At 40.3% G+C, this 18,740-nt stretch overlaps 1 protein-coding gene across 1 annotated transcript in view; it reads right to left on the minus strand.

Annotated features, from left to right (window-relative positions):
* Positions 1-18,740, minus strand: part of LOC114649897 (FRAS1-related extracellular matrix protein 2-like) — a 369,649-nt gene that overhangs the window by 145,446 nt on the left and 205,463 nt on the right. Inside the window, exons 5-6 of the mRNA XM_028799269.2 lie at positions 12,294-12,419; positions 11,176-11,427 (exon numbers count right to left, since the gene is read on the minus strand). Of these exons, the coding sequence (XP_028655102.1) occupies positions 11,176-11,427; positions 12,294-12,419 (378 nt within the window). The remainder of the gene's footprint in view (positions 1-11,175; positions 11,428-12,293; positions 12,420-18,740) is intronic.

An 18,740-nucleotide genomic window follows, 5' to 3' on the forward strand; every position in this document is an offset into this window, starting at 1 on the left:
GGAGCTCTATTTTCAAGGTCTGCCAAGACAAGATTGAGCATCCCAGCGAAGCCGCGCATGCTTGTTTGGGAGTGGAGTAAGCACCAATCACAACAGTGTGGCCAACAGCCGTACGAACAGTTTCACTACGTCCCCACCGCTTTGAAGACCTTACTTTTGGGATTGCCCTCGTATATATATATATCTTGATTCACTATGGAGGACCACCCCCCCAAACTCTTCAAATGAATATATTATTATAAATGTGGCACGGACTCCAAATGGAGTTACTGTATGTAGATTTGAAGAGTGCAGCAAGGCATGGCAGGCATGTGATTGTGCTATGCAGCTTCAACGCTAATGGGATGCTGCTGTAAGACAGGGTGGGGGAGTTATCTATTTTTTTGCTTCAATATCATTTTGGTACTGAGGTTCGAATGTTGCCATCCATCCATCCATTTTCCAACCCGCTGAATCCGAACACAGGGTCACGGGGGTCTGCTGGTGCCAATCCCAGCCAACACAGGGCACAAGGCAAGAACCAATCCCGGGCAGGGTGCCAACCCACCGCAGGACACACCCACACACCAAGCACACACTAGGGCCAATTTAGAATCGTCAATCCAGCTAACCTGCATGTCTTTGGACTGTGGGAGGAAACCGGAGCGCCCGGAGGAAACCCACACAGACACGGGGAGAACATGCAAACTCCACGCAGGGAGGACCCGGGAAGCGAACCCGGGTCCCCAGGTCTCCCAACTGCGAGGCAGCAGCGCTACCCACTGCGCCACCGTGCCGCCCCGAATGTTGCCATTGATACTGAAGTCATAATTTTAGTACAGATCCAACACTAGCTGCATGTTGGTTGGACTAACAAGTAAGAATTTCACTGTACTCTGTACATGTGGCCACATTACTACTACCGCTACTACTACCACTTAGAATCACCAATCTACCTAACATGTGTGTCGTTGAGAAAATAAGAGGAAAAGCAAAATATCACTGAGGAAAACCTGCATGGACTCAAGGTAGACCATGAAATCGCCATGTAGTGCTCAGGCTGGGATTTGCAACAATGTATCCATGAGCCAGTAGTGTCAACCAGTGTGCCACCATGCTGCCCCTCCACTTCAAAGAAAGGCAGAACCTGGCAGTATGAGATGCAAGTCAGCAACTATTCTCAGAGGAACTGCCAGTCAATTGCTAGACATGTTCATGCCCTCCTACATGGGGGTGAAACATTTTTGAGATATGGAAGTAGAGAAAAGCCAAGCAAAATGACACCTTTTATTGGCTAACTAAAAAGATTACAATATGCAAGCTTTCGAGGCAACTCAGGCCCCTTCTTCAGGCAAGATGTAATACAGAAACTGAAGTTTCCTATGTTTATATACACACTCTAAGACAAGAAACAACATTGGTAAATATTTAAATGAGAAATTTTAAATGTAAAAAATTAATAGATTCATTCAGGCTAGGGTTAATTTAACAAGAGAGAAAAGAACAATGTATTGTCAAGATCTCTGGATAAGATAACTGTCCAACAAAGTCTTTTGAAGTTTGTAATGAGTTTTTTCAAAACAATGTGGGTCTGTAGACAGGCTGTCTGTCATTCTGAGAGATGTAAACAATCCTCATATCTGGCCATAAAACTCTTGTCTTTATTCAATCCATGTTGTAAAGTATTAAATTTTAGCATGAGTTTAACTTCCCATTCTTTTCTCTCTTGCTGTGTTTTGAAGTTGCCCATAAGCACTGTGACTTTAAAGTCCTTCTCACAGTGTCCATGGCTGTTGAAGTGGGCCGCCACAGGAACATCTGTGTGGCCATGTTTAATGTGGAACCTGTGTAAATTCATTCTCTGGCGGAGTGTTTGTCCAGTTTCTCCCACATAGAGTGCAGTGTCAGGACATTTCATGCAGAAAATTAGGTAGACTACATTAGAAGATCTGCAGGAAAATGATCCCTTGATGTGATGTTCAAGTCGGCAGTGTGGTATAACTATACGGTCTGTATCATAGATGTGGGCACATGTTTTGCATCTTTTCTGTAGGCATGGAGATGTGCCATTTTCTGTTGGTTCACATAGGGAGCCTCGGACAATTAATTGTTGAAGGTTTGGTGGTTGTCTGTATGCCAGGAGGGGAGGTTCAGGAAATACATTTTTCAGTGTTTGGTCATTGTTTAGTATTGGCTGAAGTTCTTTTATAATTTTTCGAAGTGTTTCAAGATGTGGGTTGTAGGTGACAACAAGGGGGATGCGATCCTTGTTGTCTTTGTTTTCATATTCCAGAAGGTTGTCTCTGGGTATGGCAGTAGCTCTTCTTATTTGAGTGTCTGTTGTTTTTGGGGTGTAACCTTGTCTGATGAAATCTTGTCTGAGCTCCTGCAGTTGTTGATCCCGGTCTGTTGGGTCTGAGCAAATACGATTGTACCGGCTAACTAAAAAGATTACAATATGCAAGCTTTCGAGGCAACTCAGGCCCCTTCTTCAGGCAAGATGTAATACAGAAACTGAAGTTTCCTATGTTTATATACACACTCTAGGACAAGAAACAACATTGGTAAATATTTAAAATTTACATTTAAAATTACATTTAAAATTTCTCATTTAAATATTTACCAATGTTGTTTCTTGTCCTAGAGTGTGTATATAAACATAGGAAACTTCAGTTTCTGTATTACATCTTGCCTGAAGAAGGGGCCTGAGTTGCCTCGAAAGCTTGCATATTGTAATCTTTTTAGTTAGCCAATAAAAGGTGTCATTTTGCTTGGCTTTTCTCTACATTCATAATGGCTAACACGGTACAACACCCTAGTACTACTGAGATGTGGAAGGAAATGCAGAATGCAGAACATATGCATGACATTTAAAATGCATGAGTGGCTCCTCTGGTTAGACAAAGCCCCCAACTAAATAGGGTCAATTAAATGTAGGATCATCTATCTGACTACAAAAGAGGTTACCCGTAAATTCTGCACGAACAATTGCCCCTCAGGACTGGGACTGAGGACAATGTTATATAAAAAGTGATAAAAAGAAAGCAAGTAGCTGGTGAGTTTACTGCTTGTTAACAACAAAGCAATACATTAATTTAAACAGACTGTTAGGGTTTATCGTTTAATATAAAATTACATATAGACAATTGTTAAGACAGCAAATGGCATAATGAATGGTTTTGGATGATTTATTTATTTCAGCTACATTAAAATGCTGTGGCAGCAGTGCGATGCTCAAGGGATCTGGTTTCAAACGATGGCCTAGATGTTTGTGTAACGTTCTCCCAGTGTTTACAGCAGTTAAAGCTCCAGCTGAAAAATGGGTGGGTTATGCTAATTTGTAATTGGAAATTGCCCTAATACTAGTAAGTGTGAGTGTAAGTGTGGCAGTGGATTGGTAGCCCATGAAGGGTTGTGCTCAGTGTTGCGGTGGGTCGTTGGCCGAGGTCTCCAGGACTCTGACTGGGTCTGACTTGTCTGACTCCTCTTCTACAATCTGGCTGCGGTTCTACAATTGGCTGACTGGCAGATCTTGCTGTTTTTCATTTATGTTAATCGGTTTCTACTTTGTTTTTGAAGTATTTGAATAATTCTGTATCATTATATGTGATAGTTCTGTTTTTAGTGAGTAGTATTTTACCTTGAGAGTTGTCGCGGTGCTCTGTGCCAGCATGTGGTGAGGAGTGTTGTGCGAGAACAAAGTCGTTTGTATTGTTGTCCTTTGGCCATCGAGCTCTGTGAAGAGGATTATAGTCAAATGAAAAAGTTTGGGAACCCCTCTCAGCCTGCATAATAATTTACTCTCCTTTCAACAAAAAAGATAACAGTGGTATGTCTTTCATTTCCTAGGAACATCTGAGTACTGGGGTGTTTTCCAAACAAATATTTTTAGTGAAGCAGTATTTAGTTGTATGAAATTAAATCAAATGTGAAAAACTGGCTGTGCCAAAATGTGGGTCCCCTTGTCATTTTGCTGATTTGAATGCCTGTCACTGCTCAATGCTGATTACTTACAACACCAAATTGGTTGGATGAGCTCATTAAGCCTTGAACTTCATAGACAGGTGTGTCCGATCATGAAAAAAGCAATTTAAGGTGGTCAATTGCAAGTTGTGCTTTCCTTTGACTCTCCTCTGAAGAGTGACAGCATGGGATCCTCAAAGCAACTCTCAAAAGATCTGAAAACAAAGATTGTTCAGTCTCATGGTTTAGGGGAAGGCTACAAAAAGCTATCACAGAGATTTAAACTGTCAGTTTCAACTGTAAGGAATGGAATCAGGAAATGGAAGGCCACAGGCACAGTTGCTGTTAAACCCAGCAGGTCTGGCAGGCCAAGAAAAATACAGGAGCGGCATATGCGCAGGATTGTGAGAATAGTTATAGACAACCCACAGATCACCTCCAAAGACCTGCAAGAACATCTTGCTGCAGATGGTGTGTCTGTACATCGTTCTACAATTCAGCACAATTTGGAACATCTGTATGGCAGGGTGATGAGAAAGATGCCCTTTCTGCACTCACGCCACAAACAGTCGCTTGTTGTATGCAAATGCTCATTTAGACAAGCCAGATTCATTTTGGAACAAAGTGCTTTGGACTGATGAGACAAAAATTGAGTTATTTGGTCTTAACAAAAAGTGCTTTGCATGGTGGAAGAAGAACACCGCATTCCAAGAAAAACACCTGCTACCTGCTGTCAAATTTGGTGGAAGTTCCATCATGCTGTGGGGCTGTGTGGCTAGTTCAGGGACTGGGGCCCTTGTTAAAGTCGAGGGTCGGATTAATTCAACCCAATATCAACAAATTCTTCACGATAATGTTCAAGCATCACTCACAAAGTTGAAGTTACACAGGGGTTGGATATTCCAACAAGACAATGACCCAAAACACAGTTTGAAATCTACAAAGACATTAATGCAGAGGGAGAAGTACAATGTTCTAGAATGGCTGTCACAGTCCCCTGACTTGAATATCATCGAAAATCTATGGGATGATTTGAAGCAGGTTGTCCATGCTTGGCAGCCATCAAATTGAACTGAACTGGAGAGATTTTGTATGGAAGAATGGTCAACAATACCTCCATCCAGAATCCAGACACTCATCAAAGGCTATAGGAGGACAGCGTCAAGAGGCTGTTAGATTTACAAAAGGAGGCTCAACTAAGTATTGATGTCATATCTCTGTTGGGGTGCCCAAATTTATGTACCTGTCTAATTTTGTTATGTTGCATGTTGCATATTTTCTGTGATTCCAATAAACTTAATGTCACTGCTGAAATACTACTGTTTCCATAAGGCATGTCATATATTAAAAGGAAGTTGCTACTTTGAAAGCTCAGCCAATGATAAACAAAAATCCAAAGAATTCAGAGGGGTTCCCAAACTTTTTCATATGACTATACTTGTGTTCTGTTTTGTGTGCTGTATTCACCACATTTTTTGACCCACCCACCTGGAAAGGGATCTCTCTCTGAATTGTCCTCCCAATTTTTTTCTGCAAAATTTTTTCTTGTCTTCTTAGAAAGTTAAGGCTCTGGGGGGGCTTTGGGGCTGTCAAAAAACAGGGCCTGTTAAAGCCCACTGAGGCATTCCTTGTGTGATTTTGGGCTATACGAGAAATAAACTGTTGCTGTTGTTTGCATGATTAGGCTCCAGCTCTCCATTTAAACTGGATTAAGTGGGTTCAGTAATTTAATTGATGGTATGAAGAGATTAAACTAAAAAACAACACATATTTGTACATTATTTTCTGTAAGAATGTTAGTCCATCCATTCTCTGACATGCATATCAAGTTCAGAGTCACTAGTGCCTTTGTCAGCAGCATAGGGAGCAAAATGGGAACAAAACAAAAAATTAAATTAATGAAAACATGCTCATTTTAAAAAATGCACAAAAAAAATAGCCACTATTTACTCCACAACACTGTCCAATAAAATTTACCAGAAACAACTACTCGGTAAAAAAAGGCCTACAAATTCCATTCAGAGAATGGAGTGCCAGTACATGTCTATATAAAGCAGAGATGGAGGACTTATTCAAAGAGTGGGATTACTCTTTAGATATTTAAAAAATGCCGGGAGCTGCTCTCAACTTGTTTACATGGATGAAAAAAAGAACTCACATCTGAAAATGTGCACTTGTTATACTTTCAGCCAAGGGAAGGGAAGGTCAGATGTTTCCAGCTAAAGTAAACAGACATGAAGCGCTGTAAAAGCAAAAAGAACTGACGTGCTTTGCCTCTAACCTATATTCAGATTCAAAGAAGCAGCTAAACATCAGTACTTTTCTGGTATGGTACATGGGAGTTGATAGATGAAGAGGCAGAGAAGAAAGTATCAGAATTTCGGCCTAAACAAACTGACCGCTTTCAGCTGCACTGCAAAAAAAAAGAAAACTAGTCAAGTAAAACCCATTAAATCTCACATTTATTTACTTGTCAGTAGTACTAGGGTGTTGTATCCTGTTAGCCATTATGAATTTAGTGAGAAGTCAAGCAAAATGACACCTTTTATTGGCTAACTAAAAAGATTACAATATGCAAGGTTTTGAGGGAACTCAGGCCCCTTCTTCAGGCAAGATGCTGCAGGGAGGGCTCCATCTGGCAGCCTGGGGGTATTGGCCGAGATGAATGGCCGGCCATATCCCACTATATTATATATATATATATATATATATATATATATATATATATATATATATATATATACAGTGGGTACGGAAAGTATTCAGACCCCCTTCAATTTTTCACTCTTTGTCATATTGCAGCCATTTGTTAAAATCATTTAAATTAATTTTTTCCCTCATTAATGTACACACAGCACCCCATATTGACAGACAAAAAAAAGAATTTTTGAAATTGTTGCAGATTTATTAAAAATGAAAAACTGAAATATCACATGGTCCTAAGTATTCAGACCCTTTGCTCAGTATTTAGTAGAAGCACCCTTTTGAGCTAATACAGCCATGAGTCTTCTTGGGAAAGATGCAACAAGTTTTTCACAACTGGATTTGGGGATCCTCTGCCATTCCTCCTTGCAGATCCTCTCCAGTTCTGTCAGGTTGGATGGTAAACGTTGGTGGACAGCCATTTTTAGGTCTCTCCAGAGATGCTGAATTGGGTTTAAGTCAGGGCTCTGGCTGGGCCATTCAAGAACAGTCACAGAGTTGTTGTGAAGCCACTCCTTCGTTATTTTAGCTGTGTGCTTAGGGTCATTGTCTTGTTGGAAAGTAAACCTTCGGCCAAGTCTGAGGTCCTTAGCACTCTGGAGAAGGTTTTTGTCCAGGATATCCCTGTACTTGGCCGATTCATCTGTCCCTCGATTGCAACCAGTCGTTCTGTCCCTGCAGCTGAAAAACACCCCCACAGCATGATGCTGCCACCACCATGCTTCACTGTGGGGACTGTATTGGACAAGTGATGAGCAGTGCCTGGTTGTCTCCTCACATACCTCAGTGCAAGACACATGACAGCCCGCATGGAGTTTGCTAAAAGACACCTGAAGGACTCTGAGATGGTGAGAAATAAGATTCTGTGGTCTGATGAGACCAAGATAGAACTTTTTGGCCTTAATTCTAAGCGGTATGTGCAACAATTTCAAAAATTCTTTTTTTTGTCTGTCAATATGGGGTGCTGTGTGTACATTAATGAGTATACTGTATATATATATATATATTTTGTAACGTATCTCCACAGTGGAGATGGAAGTATGTGTCCACAGGACCACTTTAAACCATACACTCCACAGAGCGGGGCTTTATGGATGAGAAGCCAGAAAAAAAGCCATTGCTTAAAGAAAAAAAACAAGCAAGCAACAGCATGTGGTGGACTCGTCAAAAACAGGGGAGAAGGTTCTCTGGTCAGGTGAGACTAAAATTGGCCATCATGTGAAACACCAGGTTTGGTGCAAACCCAAGAACACCATACCCACAGTGAAGAGTGGCAGTGGCAGCATCATACTGTGGGGACATTTTCCATTGGGAGGGACTGGAAAACTGGTCAGGACTGAAGGAAAGATGGGTGGCACTAAATACAGGGCAATTCTTCAGCAAAACCTGTTTCATTCTGCCAGAGATATTCAGACTGGGACGAAGGTACATCTTCCAGCAAGACAATGACCCTATCCATATTGTTAAAGCTACACTGGAGTGGTTTAAAGGGAAACATTTAAATGTCTTAAAAAGCCCAGACTGCAATCCAATGGAGAATCTGTGGCATGATCTGAAGATTGCTGTATGCCAACGTACAGTAACTCATCTAACTTGAAGGAGTTGGAGCAGCTTGGCCTTGAGGAAATGGTGAAAATCCCACTGGTGAGATGTGCTAAGCTAATAGACACACTCAACAAGAGACTTGCGGGTGGAATTGCAGCAAGGGGGCTCAACAAAGTATTCACTTTGGGGGTGAAAACGTATGCACACCTGGGATTTGTTTTTTTTTTTGTCTTAATTATTATTGTTTGCTGCGGTGGGTTGGCACCCTGCCCGGGATTGGTTCCTGCCTTGTGCCCTGTGTTGGCTGGGATTGGCTCCAGCAGACCCCCGTGACCCTGTGTTCGGATTCAGCAGGTTGGAAAATGGATGGATGGATTATTGTTTGTGTCACAATAAAAAATATTGGTAGGCATGTTGTGTAAATCAAATGGTGCTAACCCCCCAAAAACCCATATTAATTCCAGGTTATAATGCGACAAAACAGGACAAACACAGAGGGGGATGAATACTTTCACAAGACACTGTATGTCTCAACATTTTTAAATAAAAACACAGAAGCTGAATCTTTTTTATGAAGTTCACTATTTTAATAAAATAAAATGTTATCCAGTACTGTATATTTTAGAAAATTTCCCTATTTCTTTATAAAATGTTCCTGTATTTCAATGATTAGTGGCAAGAATTTATTCTTAAAAAAAAAAGACTTCCTACACTGGTGTAAATTGCAGTAGCACGCTGACTTGGGTCATGGCCTGGTGTCTGTCAGCTGGGCTCATATTTCATTTCATAAACATTCATAAGTCTATTTTGGCCATTTCCATCTAAACTGTTTTGGATGAAGTCCAATGCCCAAATGTTAATGACGGCCTGAGTTTCAGCATAGCTTCATGTCACCTCTCCAGTTATTTAACTCATATCACTTGCTTTACAAACATGGGCAGCATAGCTGTTTGCAGAAGTTAAAATAATTCTGGCATCCTCATTTGTGTGTCAAGTGATCCGCTACCAAGTAAGCAGGCTGCTTTTCGCGCACTTGTTCTTGATCACCCCACATTCAGAAAAGTGTTTGATTATATCATGGCCTGCTCACCTTTGTCAGTGTTTTGAGCCTACTGTGGGCAGCACAAAGCAAGCCATGGCCTGAATTAGTGAGTAAGTGAAAACATGAGCTACAGAGTGTTAACTTAAAGAAGAAAAAAATATAATAATAAAAATAATAAATAAATGCTATGGAAGTACTGTAGGTGGTCAGAATTTCATTTCAGCCACCTCCGGAAGCTTTCATTCATCCATTTTCTAAACCTGCTCATTCCATTAAATTAGTTGCTAGATGCTAGCCTGGCCACTTTCAATGTAACACCAATAAATTGGACCAGCTTCTAATTAATCCATTACTACCATCCCAAGAAACAGACTGTATACTCAAAAGAGAATTAATCAAATTTTATTGGCTCATAAGCCCAGGGATAAAAAAGTAATAAATCAAAAAATCTACTCAGAGAAAAGTGCCATAAGGCAAATTGCTTGAAGAATTTTGCTTCCAACTGTACAAAGTAATGGCATATTGATTCTGAATATATTTCAATTAAACAAATTTTGGTTTCCCTAAACTTCACTTTTTATAAACGTCTGTCTCTTTAACCTGGTATTCATTGATATGTTGTTTTGTGTTCTAATTCCTGCAGGCAAATAATAAGGAGATGAATAAGTGAACTTCTTTGAGCTGATTAAATATTGGGTAACATATTTAGTTTAGATACTGCAAAAAAAAAGCATTTATTACTCAATTACTCTTATGTAACAAACACTTCATTTGGTGTTAATAACACTGACAAAGCATCAGTAGAGTAGTTATTTATTTGTACAATGTGACCTACTAAATGCACAAAAGTGAATACCCCAACCTGCCGTGAGATCTACTGTGTCAAATCATCTAAGACAAAGCCTTAAAAAGAAGAACAATAAAGAACAACTTAAGGGCATTCATTTAAGGTAGGTAGGGGCTGGCAGGGGGTGTATTTTGGCATGGGACTCCTGTAGATTTTGTTTTTTTCTCCAGTTTAACTGAATTGTTTTTCTGCCCACCTTGGCCATCTGATCTTATCATTTAGAGACTGAAAAAAGAAGTAATAGAGTATTTAAGGACTCTGTTTCTCTTAATTATACATCTGTCTGATTGAAGAGTATCTTATTTATTTTTATATACTGCTATTCTTATCTAATTTTAATTTGATTATCTTTGCATGTAATTGCTACTCTGGCAACTTGTAAAGCACTTTGAGATACAACCTTAGTATGAAAATGTGCTATTGAAATACATGTTATTGTTGTTGTTGTTAATTATACTCCATTGTATTTTTTATAAAAGCCTTAGGTGTTTGAAGGAGCCAAGTGACCCGCATGTTGATACCATCTCTGGGTAGGTTCACAGAGTCCAATCAACACTCAACATTACCTCCCATGGGGCATGCCGTGCACACGCACAATAAAAAAATAATTGAAATAAATGAAAAAGTTAAGAGCACAATAGAGTCAAACCACAATGGAACAGACTGAAGCACCACAGACTAATTATTGAATTTTATAGTGCATGCTGAATCTCTCTTGCTGAGGATATTAGAACATTAGAATAATCTAGACGAGGACAGGCTGCTCAGTCCAACAAAGCCTGCCAGTTCTATCCACTATGGTACTACAAGAACTGAGGACAATATTTTTGAGTGAGTAAACTCACTGACACTCCTCACTGATACCAACGAAATGATAAACACATGGAGAGAGTGCAAAGTCCCTGCAGATCCAGGCGCAGTGAGGTAGGAATGACAGCTCTGTGCTACCACTATACATATGTTAAAGCATCACAACTAAACTTATTATATTTCAACCTGAATACATTTTTCTCACTATTTGTGTGCTGTAAAAAATAGGAAAGGTGGATAAAATATTTATAAGCAATAGCAGCCAAACATTTAAACTCATGCTTACCATCATCCAAATCCTGTGTGATCGCAACCTGGGTGGACGGGTATTCTTTCCCAAGACGACCTCCCATGGGCATGCTCAGTGTCACATTGAAAGTCTCTGCCTCTTCATAAAGAGAATCATCAATGATAACGACCCGGCAGAACTTCTCCGTCTCATCCTTATCAAACCTTAAGACACTGGTGTGGTCCTCTGGTCGTGAAATGTAATCCGAGTACGACAGCACAGTGCTGGGGATGGTGCCAATGGCAGATCCTGAACATAAACAATTTGAAAGTCAGACCATTTTCCAGTTCATCATTTATTTCCAAAAAATGCATGACAAGAATTTGGTTTCTTTATTGTTCAAATCCTTTACCGGACAGAATTCACAATAAGCAAACAAAATCAAATTGATTTGCATTGCATGCAGTTCATTTGAGGCAGTATGTCGTAAACATTCAAAAGGGTTTGAGTGGTTTGGCGTCTTTGTTGCTTACCTGGCTTGATTTCTGTCAGTCCGTGTAGGAGGGAACTGAACTAAATGAAATTGGGCTAATGAGTAAAACTTTGAAAAAAGCTAAACAAATTAAATTAAAAAATATTAAAAGAAGAAATTCCTTTTGGGAAACCCTCCACGTCTGACCCACACACATACAATTTAGGAATGCTGAGGAATGGATGGAGAGCAGCTCTGATTACTATCACCTCTCTGTTATGCTGTTGCTGGGGGGCCTGCATTCCCTGGGATACCTGGCCATCAAGCACCTGTTGGGAGTGTATTTAAAATCTAATTTAAAATGGCATTTCCGTCACTTCCACAAGTCAACCTTCTAATGAGGTTTAGTCTGACATTTGGTAATTATCATAAAACCATGGCCATTATCTCTCTGCAATCTCCAAATGGGAAATGCCACAGATGTGTAGAGGAGCTTTGTGCCTTTTTATTTTTGCAAAAAAAAATTAAGCCATGTCAGAGGGGAATCAGACATCAGCCACACACATAAAACAGAAAAGAAGCAAACACTGCATGTTTAGTTCATTCACCGTGAATTGAGAAAAAGCTTTGTTTTATGAACTGGCCAGAAATATGAGAGCTGCAAATTAAAAGAAGACAAAATGAAACGTGTAACTGTCCTCACCTTGTTGAGTGTAGCAAATGACCATTAACTCCTGACTCACATCACCACTTCTCTTGACAGGAATCATTAACTCGCCGATGTCTTCTTCGATAACATATGAAGACTGGGGTATATAAACTGTTGACTCTGAAAATGAGAAGGAAACAAAACATGTTACTTATTGTCATATGTGGGATTTATACAAGAATCTAAAGACCAATTAGATCCAAAGACTTCATTAGATACATTTGTTCTACAGAGGTCTGCTTTGAACGTTGTACTTCTTCTAACATCTTATAATATAATCAGCTGAGTTACTTGGTATTGTCAGAGTGGGAAAGTAGAAAGGTGGAAAGTTAAAAAGTAGTTACATATTTCCATATATTTGCTACACATTTAGTATATACTTAGTTAGTATTGGAAAGCTTCTTTGTATAAATCTTCATAGTTTTGATTCTGGTGCAAAAAACTTTAGTTTGCAATAATTAACAATGCAGAGAATGTGGCTGCACCTGGGCCAGCCTGGGGCCATGGCGCCAATAATGAGGGAGATGCCTGATTAAAGATAAAGGTAAATGTAATGGATGGGGATCAAACCCAGATTTCTTAGCAAGCATGTTAAACATCACGTCACACCACCATCACTGCCTGTGTGGTGTGCTTATTTCTCCCGACAGATCACACTGTCATAGTTTATCCCAACTCTATTTCCAGAGCTTGTCTTATTCTGTTTAGTCTAAATATGATTAGCGATCCCAATTCGTTATAAGAGCAGCATTAAATTTTGAGTTATGACCAGTCGCTCCAACCTCAGGACGTTACTGTCAATCCCTGGGAGGGCAAGGCCAGCCTGACAGATGTAGCTTCAAATACAGTCATATGAAAAAGTTTGGGAACCCCTCTCAGCCTGCATAATAATTGACTCTACTTTCAACAAAAAAGATAACAGTGGTATGCCTTTCATTTCCTAGGAACATCTGAGTACTGGGGTGTGAACAAAGATTTTAGTTGTATGAAATTAAATCAAATGTGAAAAACTGGCTGTGCAGAAATGTGGGTCCACTTGTAATTTTGCTGATTTGAATGCCTGTCACTGCTCAATGCTGATTACTTACAACACCAAATTGGTTGGATTAGCTCGTTAAGCCTTAAACTTCATAGACAGGTGTGTCCAATCATGAGATATAAAGGTATTTAAGGAGGTCAATCACAAGTTGTGCTTCCCTTTGACTCTCCTCTGAAGAGTGACAGCATGGGATCCTCAAAGCAACTCTCAAAAGATCTGAAAACAGAGATTGTTCAGTCTCATGGATTAGGGGAAGGCTACAAAAAGCTATCTCAGAGGTTTATACTGTCAGTTTCAACTGTAAGGAACGTAATCAGGAAATGGAAGGCCACAGGCACAGTTTCTGTTAAACCCAGCAGGTCCGGCAGGCCAAGAAAAATACAGGAGTGTCATATGAGCAGGATTGTGAGAATGGTTACAGACAATGAGAAAGAAGCCCTTTCTGCACTCACGCCACAAACAGAGTCGCTTGTTGTATGCAAATGCTCATTTAGACAAGCCAGATTCATTTTGGATAAGACAAAAATAGAATTATTTGGTCATAACAAAAAGCGCTTTGCATGGCTGAAGAAGAACACCGCATTCCAAGAACAACACCTGCTACCTACTGTCAAATTTGGTGGAGGTTCCATCATGCTGTGGGGCTGTGTGGCTAGTTCAGGGACTTCTTAAAGTCGAGGGTCAGATGAATTCAACCCAATATCAACAAATTCTTCAGGATAATGTTCAAGCATCAGTCACAAAGTTGAAGTTATGCAGGGGTTGGATATTCCAACAAGACAATGACCCAAAACACAGTTGGAAATCTACAAAGGCATTCATGCAGAGGGAGAAGTACAATGTTCTGGAATGGCCGTCACAGTCCCCTGACTTGAATATCATCGAAAATCTATGGGATGATTTGAAGCAGGTTGTCCATGCTCAGCAGCCATCAAATTGAACAGAACTGGAGAGATTTTGTATGAAGAATGGTCAACAATACCTCCATCAAGAATCCAGACACTCATCAAAGGCTATAGGAGGACAGCGTCTCGAGGCTGTTAGATTTACAAAAGGAGGCTCAACTAAGTATTGATGTCATATCTCTGTTTGGGTGCCCAAATTTATGCACCTGTCTAATTTTGTTATGATATATATTGCATATTTTCTGTTACTCCATTAAACTTAATGTCACTGCTGAAATACTACTGTTTCCATAAGGCATGTCGTATATTAAAAGGAAGTTGCTACTTTAAAAGCTCAGCCAATGAGAAACAAAAATCCAAAGAATTAAGAGGGGTTCCCAAACTTTTTCATATGACTGTATAAATAGGCAGCTTACGACGGTAGTGTAATGTTGAAAGAATACACTTGTGATCCCACAGTGTAATAAATAACTCTGGAGTCAATATGGTACCACTCTAGGCAGCATGGGGCTATGAGATAAATAGTAAGGAAAACTCTTGATTAAAGGAAAAAGTTGGGTGATGGCAACATACTGCCTCGCATTTAGGAGACCCGGGTTCACTTCCTGGGTCCTCACTGTGTGGAGTTTGCATGTTCTCCCCATGTCTGCGTGGGTTTCCTCCGGGTGCTCCGTTTTTCTCCCACAGTCCAAAGACATGCAGTTTAGGTGCATTGGAGATCCTAAATTGTCCCTAGTGTGTGTGTGTGTGTGCCCTGCAGTGGGCTGGCGCCCTGCCCGGGGTTTATGCCTGTCTTGTGCCCTGTGTTGGCTGGGATTGGCTCCAGCAGACCCCCCGTGACCCTGCGTTAGGATATAGCGGGTTGGACACTGACTGATTGGCTGCATGATGAGACTGTTAACCACCACCCCACCATTACGACTAACATTGTCATATTTCTCCGATGATTCCACTGTATTTGTTTTACTTGCTCCACCCCTGAACGTCCATTACCTCTACACGTAGGGACAAGGCAGAAAGTTATATGTCAAAAACCTATTTATGGAGACAATTACCTGATTGACAAAGTTTCTGACTTGAAAAACTGTCTTGGCTAATTTTTTAAATCAAACCGGGAGATGCTTACAAAAAGCAAAACAAAACAAATCAAAAATAAACAAATTTCCTTTCTAGTACCCTGGCATAAGCTTTCCCAGTGAGGCTAAGGAGTGTGATTCCCCCAACAGTTAGACCACACACTTCTGTCCCCCTTTTTAAAAATGGGGACCATCACCCTGGTCTGCCACTCAAAAGGCATAGCTCTCAATGACCATTGAAAACTGAAAAAGCATGTCACCCATGACTGCCCAACAATGTTCAGAGCTTTAAGCATTTCTGGGTGGATCTCATCCACCCCCTGTGCTTTGCCACTGCGGAGTTGCTTAACTACTTCACTGACCTTCACCAGTGAAATGGGCATTGATCCCCACCAGCTTCTGGATCTTCCTCCTCCACAGAGGGCATATCCATTGGGTTTGTGAGCTTCTCAAAATATTCCTTTTACCACCAGACAACATCTTCAGTCTGTCAGCACTTCTTTACTCTTGCTGAAAACAACCTGGGTGAATCTCTGCTTACCCTAAAAGCTTTTGAGTAGAGGGATGCCCAGCCTCTTTCAAGGGGTTCGGTTTCAGATACAAGAGAGTTGGTTGGATGTGAGCCCAACTATATCTAGCTGAAAACTCTCTGTCTCACCCACCAAATCTGGCTCCTTTCCCCAAAGAGAGGTGAAGTTCCACATCCCAAGAATCAGTTTGTGTGTCTGGGTTCCAGTCCGCCAAGGCTTCTGCCTTTGACTGCTGCCCAGGTCACATTGCCCCTGGCCCATGTTCCTCCTGCAGGTGGTGGGCCCACAGGAGAAGAAGAAGGCAGTATCTATCTATCTATCTATCTATCTATCTATCTATCTATCTATCTATCTATCTATCTATCTATCTATCTATCTATCTATCTATCTATCTATCTATCTATCTATCTATCTATCTATCTATCTATCTATCTATCTATCTATCTATCTATCTATCTATCTATCTATCTATCTGTAATAATCTGGTTGTGCAAGGGGCTGAATCCCTGTCCAGGGCTGGTTCCTGCTTTGCACCAAGTGCTCCTGGGATAGAATCTGACTCCTCTATGATGGCAAATCAAGGAATGCTATCCTATATAAAGAGCTCTACTTACAGTATACAATAAATTAATTCAAATTGTGTCAACAAAATTCACTCTCACTAATAGGACCAGCTAAGAATAAGCAGATAATTTAAGCTGTCAGGTTTCACAATGAGGACAAAAAATACTAGAGTACCTTATGAAAACTCATACAGTCAAAAATGGCACCTGCAAACTGTACACATTTAGCATCCAGATTGTGAAGTGACCCACAATCCAGTACTCCATCTTGCCAAAATGCCTAAAACTAAAGGCTTTCATTTATAACTGCAAGATCCTTGACCTGCTTACCTACAGTGAAACTCTGCCTTATCTGACTTACAAAATTTGAAATCTAAACTGCACTGACTTTGCCACACCAGCTTCAGGGCAACATGTAATGAAGCAGCAGCTAATAACAGTTTTGGCCGGTGACCTGAAACTAGAATGCCATGACCTCTATCCATGCCATTTCTCACATTTTTTCCAATCATTTAAAATCATCAAACTATAAGTATAGGAGCTTAAATATAAATAAACACAGTGTGCGCAACACACAGAATTACATTCCTCAAAGACCCATCAGGTGCCAAACATGGCACTCTGACAAGGATATTTAGTTTCATTTACCTACTAGAAACAGTTTCCATAACCCAGAGCTTAAAATGGCAGTTAAGCAACAGTTACTATGTGTTAAATATACACTAATACACTTATTTAAATACTAACATGGTGGCATAGGAGCCCACCAGTTTGTGCTGCTCCTTTATAACCCAGTCCCTGTCAGTGTGCACGTTTTTGCTGGATCCAAGTAAATTTCCACTAGGCGTCTCATCAGGTGGCTCTAAGTTAGCCTAATATGACAAAGTGAAGGTGACTGTGTGTGCCCTGTGTTGGACTGGTGCTTCCTTCTAGGGTTGGTTCATGCCTTATTCCTGATGCTTCAGTGACAGATGGACTTTTACCCAAAAACTGAGTTCACAGGCACAAATGAATGAATGAAATAGTGAATGAATGCAACAGGGCAGTATTGGTGCTTGTCTACTGATCCCTGTGACCACGAATTGGATTAGGTGGGATCAGAAATGGATGGACGGGTAAATGAATTCCTGTGCTGGTTTAACTTTTTAACTTAACAAATCCAAATTTGACACTGATTTTGGGACACAATAGCGTCAAGCACTTCAAAGGATTTATTGCGAACACTCTGGAAAATGGGATTATGTTTAACGAATTAAAAGCAACAAGTCAGACAATAACAAAAGAAAGGAAACTGCTGACAAATGAAAGGAAGGGCAGATACTTACTGTATGTAAACGGCAAATAGATAGATAGATAGATAGATAGATAGATAGATAGATAGATAGATAGATAGATAGATAGATAGATAGATAGATAGATAGATAGATAGATAGACAGGAGGAAATGTGGCTTTTTACAGAAGGTCTTTAAATAAATAAATACATAAGTAGAGAAAAGCCAAGCAAATTAAATTAAATTGGTAGAAAAATACATAAAATGATCTGAACACACACTAAAAAGCAAGAAAATTAAATAGAAAGAAAACATCTGAGTCTCAGTGAGGCATTATACAGGTGTACTGCTGTTGGTGTAAAGGAGGCCCCCATAGTGCTTCTTGACGCACTTCTGCTGAAGTAATTCATTGTCTGAAAGTCCTCAGCGTTAGTGTTTCAGAGACAGGCATTATTCACAATGGCCCTCGTTTCTGTTTTAATTCTCTCCTTTGCTAAGACCTCCAGGGGGTCCACAGTGCATCCTATCACTGTGCTTGTCCTTTTTAATTAGCTTGCTGATTCCAAAGTATATTTAATGACATATGCACTGAAATCCAGAGAGGAAAAGTAAAAGGGAAAATTTAATTGTGTCATAATTTTTTCCACCATTTCAAAACAGAATATCAAGATACATCTTCTATATGCATTGAGCTGCACAATCAGTGAAATTCCTGGGTTTCTCAGATCGTTCAGCATTATACACCCTTGCCTAGGAGACCCAGCAACCTCCCACAGATTGACTCTCTTGATCCATAGCCATCTAATGGCTTTCTCCATGGCTTCTGTCTCAGCTCTTATGGCTCTCTTCTTTGCAGCCACTATCATCCCCAGTCGAGATAGTGCCTGCCCTGCATAGAGACGGCCCTGAGAAGACCCGACAGCCCACCTTAATCGGCGCACAGACAGTTTACTAACGACAAATCCAGCACATCTCTGCAAGCTCCTGGTGTTTTATCCTTGTTTTCTTTTGTTCACCACTTCCATGTGTTCTTCCTAGGGATGATCAACTGTTTGA

Source organism: Erpetoichthys calabaricus, chromosome 4, assembly GCF_900747795.2.
Source record: "Erpetoichthys calabaricus chromosome 4, fErpCal1.3, whole genome shotgun sequence".
NCBI classification, from domain to species: Eukaryota; Metazoa; Chordata; class Cladistia; order Polypteriformes; family Polypteridae; genus Erpetoichthys; species Erpetoichthys calabaricus.